General features: G+C 51.9%; 4 protein-coding genes across 4 annotated transcripts; 2 read left to right on the plus strand and 2 right to left on the minus strand.

The window, feature by feature from the left end:
• Positions 1-487: 487 nt before the first annotated feature.
• On the minus strand, positions 488-1,504 carry T069G_07015 (dihydroneopterin aldolase domain-containing protein; the record flags this gene model as incomplete). The annotated part of the gene is made up of 2 exons (XM_056174225.1): positions 488-706; positions 788-1,504. 2 exons carry the CDS (start codon positions 1,502-1,504, stop codon positions 488-490), a joined length of 936 nt encoding a protein of 311 aa, XP_056027804.1.
• A 998-nt stretch (positions 1,505-2,502) lies between these two features.
• Positions 2,503-3,262, minus strand: T069G_07016 (uncharacterized protein; the record flags this gene model as incomplete). The annotated part of the gene is made up of 2 exons (XM_056174226.1): positions 2,503-2,646; positions 2,711-3,262. 2 exons carry the CDS (start codon positions 3,260-3,262, stop codon positions 2,503-2,505), a joined length of 696 nt encoding a protein of 231 aa, XP_056027805.1.
• Positions 3,263-6,396: 3,134 nt separating this feature from the next.
• On the plus strand, positions 6,397-8,624 carry T069G_07017 (UTP--glucose-1-phosphate uridylyltransferase domain-containing protein; the record flags this gene model as incomplete). Its single annotated transcript, XM_056174227.1, has 4 exons — positions 6,397-6,495; positions 7,023-7,118; positions 7,183-7,259; positions 7,334-8,624. The coding sequence occupies 4 exons, from the start codon at positions 6,397-6,399 to the stop codon at positions 8,622-8,624; spliced, it is 1,563 nt and encodes a 520-aa protein (XP_056027806.1).
• Positions 8,625-9,664: 1,040 nt separating this feature from the next.
• Positions 9,665-10,252, plus strand: T069G_07018 (FAR1 DNA-binding domain-containing protein; the record flags this gene model as incomplete). Its single annotated transcript, XM_056174228.1, has 1 exon — positions 9,665-10,252. The coding sequence occupies one exon, from the start codon at positions 9,665-9,667 to the stop codon at positions 10,250-10,252; it is 588 nt and encodes a 195-aa protein (XP_056027807.1).
• Between the last annotated feature and the right edge of the window lie 3,157 nt (positions 10,253-13,409).

The following is a 13,409-nucleotide window of genomic DNA, read 5'->3' on the forward strand; positions in this document are numbered from 1 at the left end:
AAGGCTTCTAGTCCAACGGGCATGAAGGAGTGTAATGTGAGTGAAATGAGGTTAATCACATTGCGCTGGGAGTCTTTGCCTTGGCGGATGACAAAGTCCGGCTACGGTGCTACGGGTGTCCGGGGTGTGTGGTTCGATAGCAGCGTTGCATTTGCGGCTCAGCAGCTGCAGCGACTTCTCGAATCGACACATTCGTCCGGGCTGCTGTTGGGTCGTTGGATCGGGGGGTCAATATATGCTGGCTAACATCGCCAACCAGCGTACGAGTACGGATATACACGAGTCAAGCATACAGGATGCCCAGACCTACCTACCTGGCACGTCACTTGAACAAAGGAAATACGGATATCGTTGGTTGTATTGATTATCAAGCACCGACTCTTCCTCTCGACTTCTGCCCGTCCAACATACATTGTATGCTTGCTCGCCTCCATCACAATGTCACCGTGCGTTATGTGTTGAAGACAACGGTTTGTGGGTTCAGTTCTCATTGAATTGCGCCCAGCACTTCGGACGAATTCACACTCAGTTGCACGCAGGCCGCGTCAGCGAGGACAACGGCGATGGGCTTCTCCAGAGCAATCTTAATCGGCCAACCTTTTCTGTTTGTGAATCCTGTGTGATTTGAGTGCAAGTAGCTGGCAAGGTTGTTCGCCAGAGTGCTGGCTAACGCTTCAAGCGTTTCAAATGACGACTGGCTCATGACCTGTTGACCGCTCAGTATCTAGGACTGCCCGTATCCGGCTTTCGGAAAGCTACGCTCGTAGCATGGGGTTTTCGAACTTACCTTGACTGTCTCTCCTTCTATCATTGTGAATATGTCTTTGTCAATATCAAACTTGTCGATTTCAATACTAGCAACAACGACCTGCTTGGCCTGCCTCTCATTGTCGTTGACGCCGATGAGAGTGGGAACTCTCAAGTCATGGATCTTAAGGCTCAGGCCTCTTGGTTGAGGTCTTGACTCGCCATCTCGTCCAAAGAGGGCTATTCTGGTGAGACTCACGCCGCCTCCCAGCAGTGAGGCCTTGGGCAGGTGCACGGTGAGCTCGAGGCATCGAATCGTCGATGGTTTCAAAAACGAGGTCTGGGCCTCTGAATCTTCATCCGTCACCTTGGCCCTTCCGTTGCAGTCCTGACCGGTGAGATCCTCCCAGATGGTGTTGACGATGTCTCGTAAACTTGAAAACTGACTTTTCTTAGCTGTGTCGCCTGATCCTGACTCTCCTGCGTGCTGGCTCTGTTTCTCGAGTGAAGCCAATATCGCCTTGCTGAGCAAGCCGTAGTGAACGGTATCGGCCTGCACGCTGTCGGCAGAAGATGACCCGTCGAAGGCCTCCTTGAGCATGACGGAGGCGGAGACGCTCAGCGGCTGCGGTTTTCCTTTTCTGTTCCAGGCATCGGATGGTCCCTCAATGGATGTCTGAAGATTCCGAACCTTCACTATGGCGGGAGGCTGTCCTGCCAGGAAGCGGACACGCCAGTTTGGCTCCAGGTCCGCCATGTCTGTCTTGTCTTCCCCCGGCTTATATGCAGCTGAGAGTTGGGGCAGCAAGCTATGAGTGAGGTGGGTGTTGAATAAGCAAGATCGACGCCCTTCCTTTTCTTGGTGTTTGGGCCGTCACGGCCTTGCGGGATGCAGCAAGTCAGAGTTTTGCCGAGCTGACGCTGTTTCTTCCTCCACGTTTGAGAGCTTCTCTCCTCAGCAGGCCGTGAACCAAGTCTCTCTTCTCAGGGCGTTGCAAAGGCAATGAATTCCACGTCAATTTCTCGTATGTCTGGCGTTTTACTCTGGTGATGCAAGCGGTCTGTTCTGTTCTGGCTCACTGAGACGGTGAGAGAAGGAGGGAAAATGGGAGCGAAGGCGGGGTTAGAGGGCCAGCGAAAAGAAAGTCTGGCTGTGCAACCGAAAAAACGTTGTGGCCAATGCAAGGGAACAAAGTGCCACGCAAGGCGAGACAATTTAGAATTTGGCTGAAACATGGCCTTATCGGTGGCTTGAAGCCGCATTGTTTCCCAGCATATTCTACTTTATTCTAGGTCTTATCTTGCGCATTTTTGCTCTCTGATTTTCTTCTGATTTGTATTTTTTTCCCGTGGTAATGCAGGTGGCCCGTTGGAGTTATGCACACTGTTAGCGCTCTTTTGTCCGAATTACCCTACAAGGTAGTAACATTTTGAACAGTATGATGTTATATAATGCGACTGATGACGGGATTCAACGACACGGACACGAATAGATACGTAATTCATATACGGGTATTAAATTATAAATGAAAATCTATCTTGATGAGATGGTACACAGTCCTGCTGTGCGCCATGATCTATGCGGTCTAATAATGCCTTGGGTTCCGTTTAATCTACCATCTAAGTATTTTGTAATTCCAAACCTCTATCCTGTAAACGAAGGACATGAAAACTCCAGTCTATTCTATCCATACATCAAAATCATCAAAAACATAAGAAAAAAGAAAATGGTCATTCAATCATCAGGCATGTTCGTTAAATGTCGGCCTTGTCGCACTGAGGCACATCGCCGTTGGTCACTTCCTTGATGAACTCAGGATCTGGGTTAAAGAGCATGACGTGGAAGTGTTCCACAGCATGAATAGACTTCAAGGCTGCCCAGTTCTTGAACCACATGACCTACAAGCAAAAACGTCAATCAGAGATAAAATTACCACAAGAGGAGGGGGTGATCCCAACTCACCGTGTTGGCGGGCATTCGGGATCGGAACGTCTTGGTCACAAAGTCGTCAATCTCCTTCCTCGCCTTGTCCGTCAAGTCCCCCGTAGCAGAGCGTGCCTTGAGCTCAAACTTGGTCCAGACGACCAGGTGGACGATGCGGCGATCAAGACCGTACGGCCAGTCGTTGTGCAGGATCTTGAAGTCGTCTTCGTGCTGGAAGGGTGCGCCGCGGGCCACGACGGGCATGTCCCAGCGCAGGCGCTCCCTCAGGACAAAGTTTGCGATGCTGCCGTGGATCTTGCCCAGGCGGTAGGTGAAGGCCTTGTAGCGGCGCAGGTCAGAGGGCACGCGCTGGAACCGCTCCAGGTTGTTTGTCCGGATGAGGTAGCTGACTTCTTCCCATGTCTGGGTGCGATACTCCGAGTCGGGCGTGGAGACGGTGCGGAGGTCTTTGGGATTGAGGCCGACGAGGTACGGCGGGCACTGGGTGGTGCGTTCCGTCTCGGGGACGTTGATGTGCCAGAAGGGGAGGCTGGCGCTGGGAAGGGTGATTGTGATGTTGAGGGAACCCATTGTTTGTTGTGATTTTGGGTTTAAAGTTTGTTGACGATATTCCCAGGTGCTGGCGTTGAGAAACACGGGGAGATGGAGAGTTGTGGGCCGGAGAACGCCGAGGTGGGATTCCGGAACCGGAACGGAAAACGTTGCCACTCTGCCCGTCACGATAAGCTTCGAGATATGGGTAATAACAAAGAACAAGGTCTCAGCAGGGTATCCCGGGTTTCTTCAGAGATGGCTTGCTCAGTGTCATGAAGCATTCAAGAGGGTGAGAAAGGGACTCGCGGGGTACATGGCGATATAAGAAGCAAACGGTTTGCTCGTTTCGTGCCAGAAGATTCTCCATCAGGGCACATGAATCTCTGCAACATTCGACTCCACCGCAGTGCGCAAACTGGAAGCTCCGGAATGTGTCATCGCGGACTCACCAACGGCGCATGTGCATTGGTGCAAATGACGCCGTTTTGGCACTATCTGGGCGGACTCTTGCTTGTAACGCTTGGAAATGTTTCCTTTGACTTCTTTTTTGCATCAGATGCAACGTTGTCGTGGAAAATTCGGAATGCTTGGGGGCACGGGCCATTCAAGAGCCGGCGTGCCGCCACGGGGTCTGAGTGGCTGGCTACAGGGCGCTACAGGGCGTAGTTTAGTGGTTGCAGCGGCACTGATGGGCGTCGAGGCCCGCTGGAATGCTCTCCAGTTCCATTTTCTTGGGGGCACGGGATCCTATCTATGGGGCCTCTTGTGGCGTCTGGTACTATGTAAGCCGAATGGCGTTGCAGCGATAAAGAAAATGGCCATCTGCAACCTTGACTTTATCTTCTTCTCCAGTCTCCACGACGGGGGGGAACAAGGCCGATTAAGTAGTTTCTTTTTGAAGAAGAAGCACTCTGCACTGATATTTGTAAATAGAAGCCTTCTCTCTTCTTCTCACCGTCCACCCCTGGTCAGGAGAATCCGTTTGGAGACTGGCGTTTTGCACCGTCGTTCGATGCTACAAGTTTATACAGAGGCGGAGCTACAGCGGGAAATTATCGTCATTTCTTGCAGTGGACCAAACCTGTTGTTAGCGAAACAGTAGCAATATTCTGCATGACCATATTTGCTTTTTTTCCTTCTTCTTTCGTCTGTTGCTAATGGACGAGATATTGCAAAGTACCTCCCTTTTTTCCCGTTTCTTTCTTTTTGCCCAATGCTGTTTGAGCTGATTCCGAGCAATGCCGATGCTCCCTTAACCCCACGTGTTTGGAGCCAAACCGGGCCGTTATAGGAGGTCCGGAGCTGATACGGAGGTCGTATCGTGGTAATGTGTCGATGCCTAACTAGAGTCCCGTTTCCGAGTTGAGCAATTTTCTTTCCAGAGACATTGGGATTGGGATTGGGATTCAGTCGCGATATTAATATATGAAGTATGCAGAAAAGGATTGAAGAGAGAGAAAACCACGCGATTGCTGCTGCCACAAGTACCAGGACACATCCGTCTTCAGCCAGGCGGGAGGCTTTCCGGATGACCTCTACCGAGCAGAGCCGGCAGTAGTGCCGACTAGCAGACGTTAGTACCTTGCCTGAGTAAGGATACAGATGATGAACCTTGCGGAACGTTGTCTGAGAAAAGAAAAAGAGACATGTCACCCGTGCGACTGATGACTTTGTGCCTGAACCTTTCAAGTACACGACTCCTTTTTGGCCCTTACCCGTCCATGGCCAGAGTCTAGAGCTTCAATCTCGTTGGGAGTCGAGGGATTTTTGCCTGCTTTGAGGGATTACAGCATGGGCACGCAGCCCAATGGCAGTGCCTTTGGGCAGCCAGACGCAACATGCATCGTCATGATTTGCCGCTGCCTGTGTATCGCATCTGGGCGCCGATGCATATCGTCGTGCATATATACATGTGCGAGGTACCCCTAACACGAGATGCAGTGAGAATAATAGAAACCAAAGCTCATGATAGCAGAGGGATAAAAAAAATTCTCCTTCTGCCACACACACTTTTGTCTAGTTTCTCTCTCGCTTTGCCTCTTTTCCCCTCAATCCCTCACACAAGCAGCTGAAGCGTGGTATTCTGTTGGGAACCGATTGGCACGGCGGCACAGGTACATGTGCCAAGCTCAAAGAGAACATGAACACCACCCTCTCACACAATTGGCCACTTAGTTAATAAGCTTGGGCCGTGAAACCAGGCAGACAAGAAAAAAGAAAAAAAAAAGTGGCGGGGTTCATTGCTGAACTGCGGATCCCACCTCCCATTCACTGTGCAAAGTGGATGGCATTCAGAACAGGCTTTTTCCCGGGCCTCTTGTCTCCGACCTGGCGGCGAAAAATAGACTTGACCTGGAAGCATAGGAGTAGGAGAGAAACGGTCTGGCTCAGCCCCGAATGATTGGTGGTCCCCTCAACCCCCGGCCTTTGGGCTCCTGACAGCGAGGGGATTCGGCCGGGATAAGTTGCGCGGGCTCTCTGCTAGTAGGTCGATGCGAAATGCTGGTGGAGCGTCGTGGTTGTTCAGGGGAATCGACACGACACAGCACAGCACAGCAACGATGGGATCCAGAAATTACGGTCAAAAGTTGCAGCAACAGCCATTGACCCAATAATAAAGGGGCTGCCCCGTTTCTGTTAAAGCCAGAGGTTCTGCCGTCGATCTGTGGACATAGGAATTGCTTCTTTTTTTCTCTTCATCCATAATCCTGATCCTGCCGGAGAATCTGTGTAGCAAAGCCTTGGGAGCTAAAGCTGCTGTTGTGTCCTCGTACGTATTGCCTCAATCTCGATCCCGCCCCCTCAACCATCATACTTGCAACAAAAGATGCCGTGAGCCTGCTGGCGGGCGTCACTGATTGACGTCAACACGACAGAATCAATCACAATCAGCACCAGCACATGCAACAGCAGCGTAATTAACTGGGTCGTGCTAGATTGGCTAAACATCCTGCTTGGGGCAAAGCTCAATTCAAATCCACCCCGCCAGTCCATCATCCACCCCACCTTAAGACCTGATACCTCCCCCCTTCTCGAACCGCCAAACCAAACCAACCTCCATCTCAATCTGCCTTTCTATTAAAAGCTGCGAATCGCCGCAAATCGACGCGTACGAGCTCGTCTCACAAGCAAACACTCGAGCAAACAAAACACACTCAATCACAATCACAATGGCGGGAGTCAAGAGCGCTCTGCCAACGCACCTCATGCCAAACCCCGAAGACAACGGCTTTGAGCAGCGTCACCATGGCAAGACTCGCAGTCACATGGCAAGTAGCCCCTCGTTTCCTTCATTCTACAGTCTGTTGCTCGTCACCGTCGTGACATTGGTCTTTACTTGCGATGCGAGCCCTTGTGACGAGAGAAGAGACAGCTAGCTCGCGCTTTGGCGGTATAGCTATGGGGAGCTCCCCTCAGTCTGACTTGATGACGGTACCCCTCATGGCTGTGCCTTGGTCATGGTAATGCGCGCACCACGCCAGCTGGCGAGGCGACATGGCCATTGAGTTTGGAAAAAAAGCCCTTGGGAAAAACTAAATGGCCGCGGGAGCTACCTGACGTCTTTTGTGCACTTGCCATCAGGTGATGGCATTCCTGATTGCTGAGGGTTCGCAGAAATGGTGCATCTGATCACTGCCAGCCAAGCTCTGCCTATGTCAACAGCATCTTCTCTTCCCTCTTTCATCTTGCCCGCAGCACGATTTGATTTTGTCTCTTTCTTTCTTCCCATGACCGAACTTTCAAAATGTCTCCCAGCGAAGTGCTTCGTGAGCTCCAGCTAACCGATCATAATCAGGCTTTCGAGAACACCTCGACCAACGTCGCTGCTGCCCAGATGCGAAATGCCCTGACCAACCTCGCCGAGACCGTCGAGGACCCCAAGGAGAAGAAGGTTAGAAATAATGATATACCAACCAAGGCGTTGCGCAGCTCTGCTAATGCATTGGCATTTTTAGCTGTTCGAGACTGAGATGGACAACTTCTTTGCCCTGTTCCGACGATACCTCAACGACAAGGCCAAGGGAAATGCGGTGTACGTTTTATAACCCCCTCTTTCTCTTCCCCAGTGATACTATGCGACGAGGGTTGCTGACAAAAGAGCTATAGTGACTGGGACCGTATTGCCCCTCCCGCCCAGGGACAGGTCGTTGACTACGAGGACCTTGCCAACACTGAGTCCGTCCAGTTCCTGAACAAGCTCGCCGTCCTCAAGCTCAACGGAGGTCTGGGTACCTCCATGGGTTGCGTCGGACCCAAGTCCGTCATTGAGGTCCGTGACGGCATGTCCTTCCTCGACCTGTCTGTCCGTCAGATTGAATACCTGAACCGCACCTACAGCGTCAACGTGCCCTTCATCCTGATGAACTCGTTCAACACCAACGATGATACCGCTGCCATTATCAAGAAGTACGAGGGCCACAACGTGGACATCCTCACCTTCAACCAGTCAAGATACCCCCGAATCTACAAGGACTCGCTGCTGCCCGTCCCCAAGTCATTCAACTCGTCCATCACCGAGTGGTATCCTCCCGGACACGGTGACGTCTTCGAGTCCCTGTACAACTCTGGCATCCTCGACCAGCTGTTGGAGCGCGGCATCGAGATCATCTTCCTGTCTAACGTCGACAACCTGGGCGCCGTCGTCGACCTGCGCATTCTCCAGCACATGGTTGAGACCAAGGCCGAGTACATCATGGAGTTGACCAACAAGACCAAGGCCGACGTCAAGGGTGGTACCATCATTGACTACGAGGGATCCGTCCGCCTGCTCGAAATCGCCCAGGTGCCCAAGGAGCACGTCAACGAGTTCAAGTCCATCAAGAAGTTCAAGTACTTCAACACCAACAACATCTGGCTGAACCTCAGCGCCATCAAGCGTGTCGTGGAGAACAACGAGCTGGCCATGGAGATTATCCCCAACGGCAAGACCATCCCCGGCGACAAGAAGGGCGAGTCGGACATTTCCATCCTCCAGCTCGAGACGGCCGTCGGTGCCGCCATCCGCCACTTCAACAACGCCCACGGTGTCAACGTTCCCCGTCGGCGATTCTTGCCCGTCAAGACGTGCTCCGACCTGATGCTGGTCAAGTCTGACCTGTACACCCTCAAGCACGGCCAGCTCCAGATGAGCGCTGCCCGATTCGGCGACGCCCCTCTGATCAAGCTGGGCAGCGACTTCAAGAAGGTGTCCGACTTCCAGAAGCACATCCCCTCCATCCCCAAGGTGCTGGAGCTTGACCACCTGACCATCACCGGTGCCGTCAACCTGGGCCGTGGCGTGACGCTCAAGGGCACAGTCATCATTGTTGCGACCGAGGGAAGCACCATTGACATTCCCCCGGGATCTATCCTCGAGAACGTCGTCGTTCAGGGTAGCTTGCGTCTATTGGAGCACTAAACGCGTCATCCTTCATTTTTCATTCACCCAAAAAAATACCCAGTGCTCCAAGATTTGGAATTCATCATCGTATCTATTATCTCCATTTTTCTTTATGTGCTGGCATAACGAGCGAGTTAGGGACTGGCCGAATAATGAACAATCAGCTGAGCTGGTAGCTGATGGAAAAAAAACATGTAGTGAGGCAAGGGCGGAGGGAATGTGTCAAGGACATTCATGATTGTACCGATGGCTAGGTCGGCATTGTGTAAATACAGCTATGGCCTAGTAGTAATTGATGCAATGAGATGGCATGTGTTTTCAGCGTGATGTTGTGTGTCCTTCATCTATAAAAGAGAATGGAGAAAATGTTGGCTCTCGCTTTATTATCATCCATATCCAATGGAAAAGAAGAGCCATGGGGGGCGACGAGCGCTAAGCCGCCAACGGGACCGAAGGACCATGAAATGGACGCTCACATTGATTGCAAGGCGGGATCAACCTTGCAATTGCAGCCGTAGTCACTGGTATTCAAGCCAATGAGTTAAACCTGTGTGTCCGTCATGGCCACCTCATGCTTGTGCCGATCTCCTGGCGGCACGGCAAGTTCTCCTTTTCTTTTTTCCAGGGCGAAAAGTGGTGGCGTCTATTTTGAGACACTTTGGCATTTACGGTTTTGATTTGATGGCAATAGCTTCAACAAGAATAAATGGAACGGAACTATTACTCGGTGGCAACCAAACTATCGCTTCATGTTGGCACTGCCGGGAGCATTTTTCGACTAAGAAACTCGCCTCTAGCAACAATTACTGGCGACCCACCCTATTCGGACGGGGTAAGCTGGCTAAACTACCTAGTCAGAGTGTACCTTTTTGATACTTAGAATTCATTATCTACAGTTAGCAAATCAATGTACCTATGTGTAGCGTTTGCTGAATCGAGATAGAAATGGTATCATTCAACCCCTTTAAGTGGCTACAGCTACTGTATCGCGAAGTCGACAACGCGTTCACAGAAATCAACGAACATCCAACCCAATCAAATCCTCTTCGCCAAAAAAAATGCCGCTCCAACCTCCCCCAACCGACAAGCACTTCGCAACATCAGACGAGGCCTTTACAGCGCTCCAGGCCCACGCGCGCAACGAAGGCTTCGCCATGGTCAAGAAGCGGCCGTCCTGCTACGAGGACGGCAAGCCGCGTCGCTATGACATTGCCTGCGTGCGCGGGAACGGCGCGTACAAACCAAAGTCTGCAGGGCTGCGAAAGTCCACGACGAAGCGCACGGGGTGCCCGTTCAAGATGAAGATTGTGCAGAGGAAGGACTCGGATGATCTTTGGGTGCCGGGGATTCTTTGTGGCGAGCATAATCACGAACCGGACCTTCCTATTGCCTTTCCGGAGCACCGGCGTGGTGCGTTGACGGATGCCCAGAAGACCATTATTAGGGCGCTGCTGCATCACTCAAATCTCTCGGCGAGGGGCATCATTGAGGTGCTGAAGCATCAGTATCCTGATGTTCTTCTTACAGAGAAGGATATCTGGAACTTGCGGCGGGAATCTATCCTGTTGGGGTGGCCCATTGTTAAAGAAGGTACTACTACTACTACAAGTACCGGAACTACGAATACAGGTACTACGAGTACATAGTCCGCTACGGAGTACTAGCAGAAAAGACAAACTTGAATCCATCCTCATCCAGAACAGCCGCCATCTGACGCAGTGGTGGAGTCGGGTAGGGGGCAGGAGATTGCCTATCGATTACTCTTCTCCACACGGAATGTGAGACAGGAACAGGATTTCCCCTCCAAGCGAGGACCCAATGGGCTTGGGCTCTTGACGCTCTTTTGGAGATTTTGCGGGGATGGCTGAGCATGAAAGAGAGACAGGGGGTTTGCTCGGGGAAAGAGGAGAGGCACGCCGATTTGGCAAAAGAGGAAATGGGAGAGCGATACAAATTACTACAGCACGAGTATACTACTAGTTGAGGGACAGAAAACAAGCTTGTTGTGGAACAGAAATAAAAAAGATGAGGTAATAAAAAAGGGGGGCGGAGCTGAAGGTTGTTGATGAAGCTATTGGATGAGTTAAAAGAGGGAAAAGGGGGGCCTTGTTTTTTGGTGTTATTGATTTTCTGGCTAGTGATGTGATTTCGGTGGATGAGCGAGCGACCTGGGCGAGCACAGCCTCGATGCATCGGCTGGGGGAGGGGGAAGGACGGCTGATGGTAGAATGTCATGATTGCCTCTTGTTGCGTTCGTTTTGCATTGTTCTCACCAAAGGATGAAAGGGGATGGGGAGAGGGCAGAAAAGCATGATGTTGTTGTTACGTATTAGGGCCGCGTAACGTGCAGATGGGGGATTCGTGTTTGCGCATTCAGAGTTCAGCTATGGGCTGCGTGCAGTGGGATGATGCCTGCTCGTGGTGCTATGTTCGTGGGGAATATGGCGAACAAGTCGATGACATATCTGCGTGAAGGTTGCGATGGAAGAGGAGCTTTGCATAAGTCTTCGTGGGTTTGGTGTTGTGGAGCGGGAGCGGGCTGTGTCGAAACTCTGACGGGACTTTAGGCAATGATGAGGAACTTCAGACGAATGGAGAATTCACGAAAAGTTCAATCAACCAACATCACAAAGGTGCGTGAGGTGCTGTGCTCTCTTGGGAAATGTGCCGAAATGCATTGCATTGGATGGGCTGCTGATCGCGACGCGGACGCTATAAAGGCGTTTTTTGGTGCTGGAGATTGCCCGTTTGGGAATGAGCCGGACAGGGGCATGAATTGGGGCCTGAGTGGAGTACATTATTCTGCGCGAGGCGGGTTGGCTTTAGGGGAAAGGCTAGAGCAATTGGGCTTTGTGATGGTTGGGAAATATATGGGATCAATGGGATGGGATGCTTCGGCTGTTGGTTGGCTTTTGATTGCGGGATTGCATTTGGGGGGTGTTTTCCAGGCCGCAGTGGGACTTAAGACATGACAAGAGTGAGTTGCGAAACGGCCTGAGCGGAAGAAAGCTTGAGCTTGTCTGAAGTGAGGCGAGAAGAGGAGAGGCAAGGAGACAGGCAACGCGCGCGAGAGAGAGGGGAGCATAAAAAGAAGCTTTTCAGGCTGCATATGGCGCGGATGACGATGCTGATGGACCCGGGTCTACACGAACCTCTAAAAAACACGAAGTCGATAAAAAAAGTCAATGGCGCGCTGAAGTAAATCCCGTATTTGACACAATTGTGGCAATGAGCTATCGACAAAGTGTGGCGGCCGGATTGGAGCCAAAAGGGTGACGCTTCTGCCGTCGCCATTGGCCCTGGGAGTTGATTTGTCGGCGCCGGCAGCTCAGAGTTTCTTTTGATGACATGGACAAAGCTCGTTTTTGGCTCACGCCGAAACGAAAAGGCTCTTGCATTGCATTGGATTGCATGACACAAACACGAATATGGAGATGGAGAGATGGAGAGGACGAGCAGAAAAGCTGTAAGCGAGGCGTAGGATTGCGGTTCCCCAAGACTCCATGGCGCCAATTTCGCTGCCTTGTGCATGCGTCTTGGTGTGTGTACCTGCTACAGTGCAAGTTTTGACAGCAGTGTTGATGTACTATTGATACTGCCGTCGACCTCTACTATTGACTTGCTCCAGCTCTGTGCAAGGTGCTGACTCAGGCGCTTCTTCTCTCAATCTCTTGGCTCCAATCTCTTCACTGTTTTTCTTCTCAGGGCTTCTTCTTGTTGCCGTGCCGTTGCAGCCGCCTGGCATTGACCCGGTGGAATTTGATGGCCCGGCGAGATTGGAATGACAGACAGCCCAGGAACAGTGGACACGGCGCTAGGCCAGGTTGATGTTATTTCCCGGGGGGCACAAAAGCTTGGCCTTGCGCAACGCCTGCGAGTGCCTGGAACCTCATTCAACTCCATTGAGTGGAAGCCCGCGATTCAATCTTACTCGTCGAGCCGCTGAGGGCCTGCTAGTCTCTGGTAGGTCTGGTGCTGTCCATCCATACAGGTTCCAAGATTGCTGCTCGAGCTGCTAAAGCTCACTGCCCGCTAGTGGGTGGCGCTGGGCGGGCTGAAGGGCTGGCCAGGGGTTCCTGGGCGGTGCTGATAGGCCCACTTTGCAAAGCACTGCAGCAAGTGACGTGAAAACTCCAGTGCAGTCGAAGCTTCAAGGTCTGATGCAGCACGCTAATCCAAGCACAACCTTGGAACCCCCCCCAGGCAGGCCGTGATGGGCGATTTGGGACTGATCGCTAACACCACGGCGGCTGCGCTCGGCCCCCTCCAATTCCCGCGCCCCCTGCTCGAGACGAGATGCTGGGAATGGAGCCTCCTGGGGGGGCTCTTTTCGTCCAATTCCAGGCCGCCTGCTCGCTCCACTCCTGGCGTTGTCTGCTTCAGACTTAATTACCCGTTGCCGTCCTGCTCCGGCCAGCTCTGCTCTTTTTTTCTTGATTCTGCTTTCTTTGCTCGCCATCTTTGCCTGATCACTCGCTTTCTAGGCCCTTGTTTCATTTGAGTGTAAGTTTTTTCTCCATCTTTTTATCGAGTTTCCTGTTGCGGTGTTGTGTGTCTGTGTATTAGTTGCTGTCTTTGGTTGGAGATGGAGACAAGAAAAGGCGATCGATTCCTCGTATTCACACGAGATCGATCGCCTGCGCGCAGCTACCCCTGCCCTTTTTCTTTTTTCCTTCCTCTTCCTGTCTATGCTGTCAATTATGTCCATCGTGGTCGAGCCAGCAACTCCGCAATGACAGAATCCACTCTGGTGGGCTTGCTTTACAGCGTTTGCAGCTGAGCCTGTATCAATGGCCTGCCAGC

This window comes from Trichoderma breve, chromosome 4, assembly GCF_028502605.1.
Source record: "Trichoderma breve strain T069 chromosome 4, whole genome shotgun sequence".
NCBI lineage: Eukaryota > Fungi > Ascomycota > Sordariomycetes > Hypocreales > Hypocreaceae > Trichoderma > Trichoderma breve.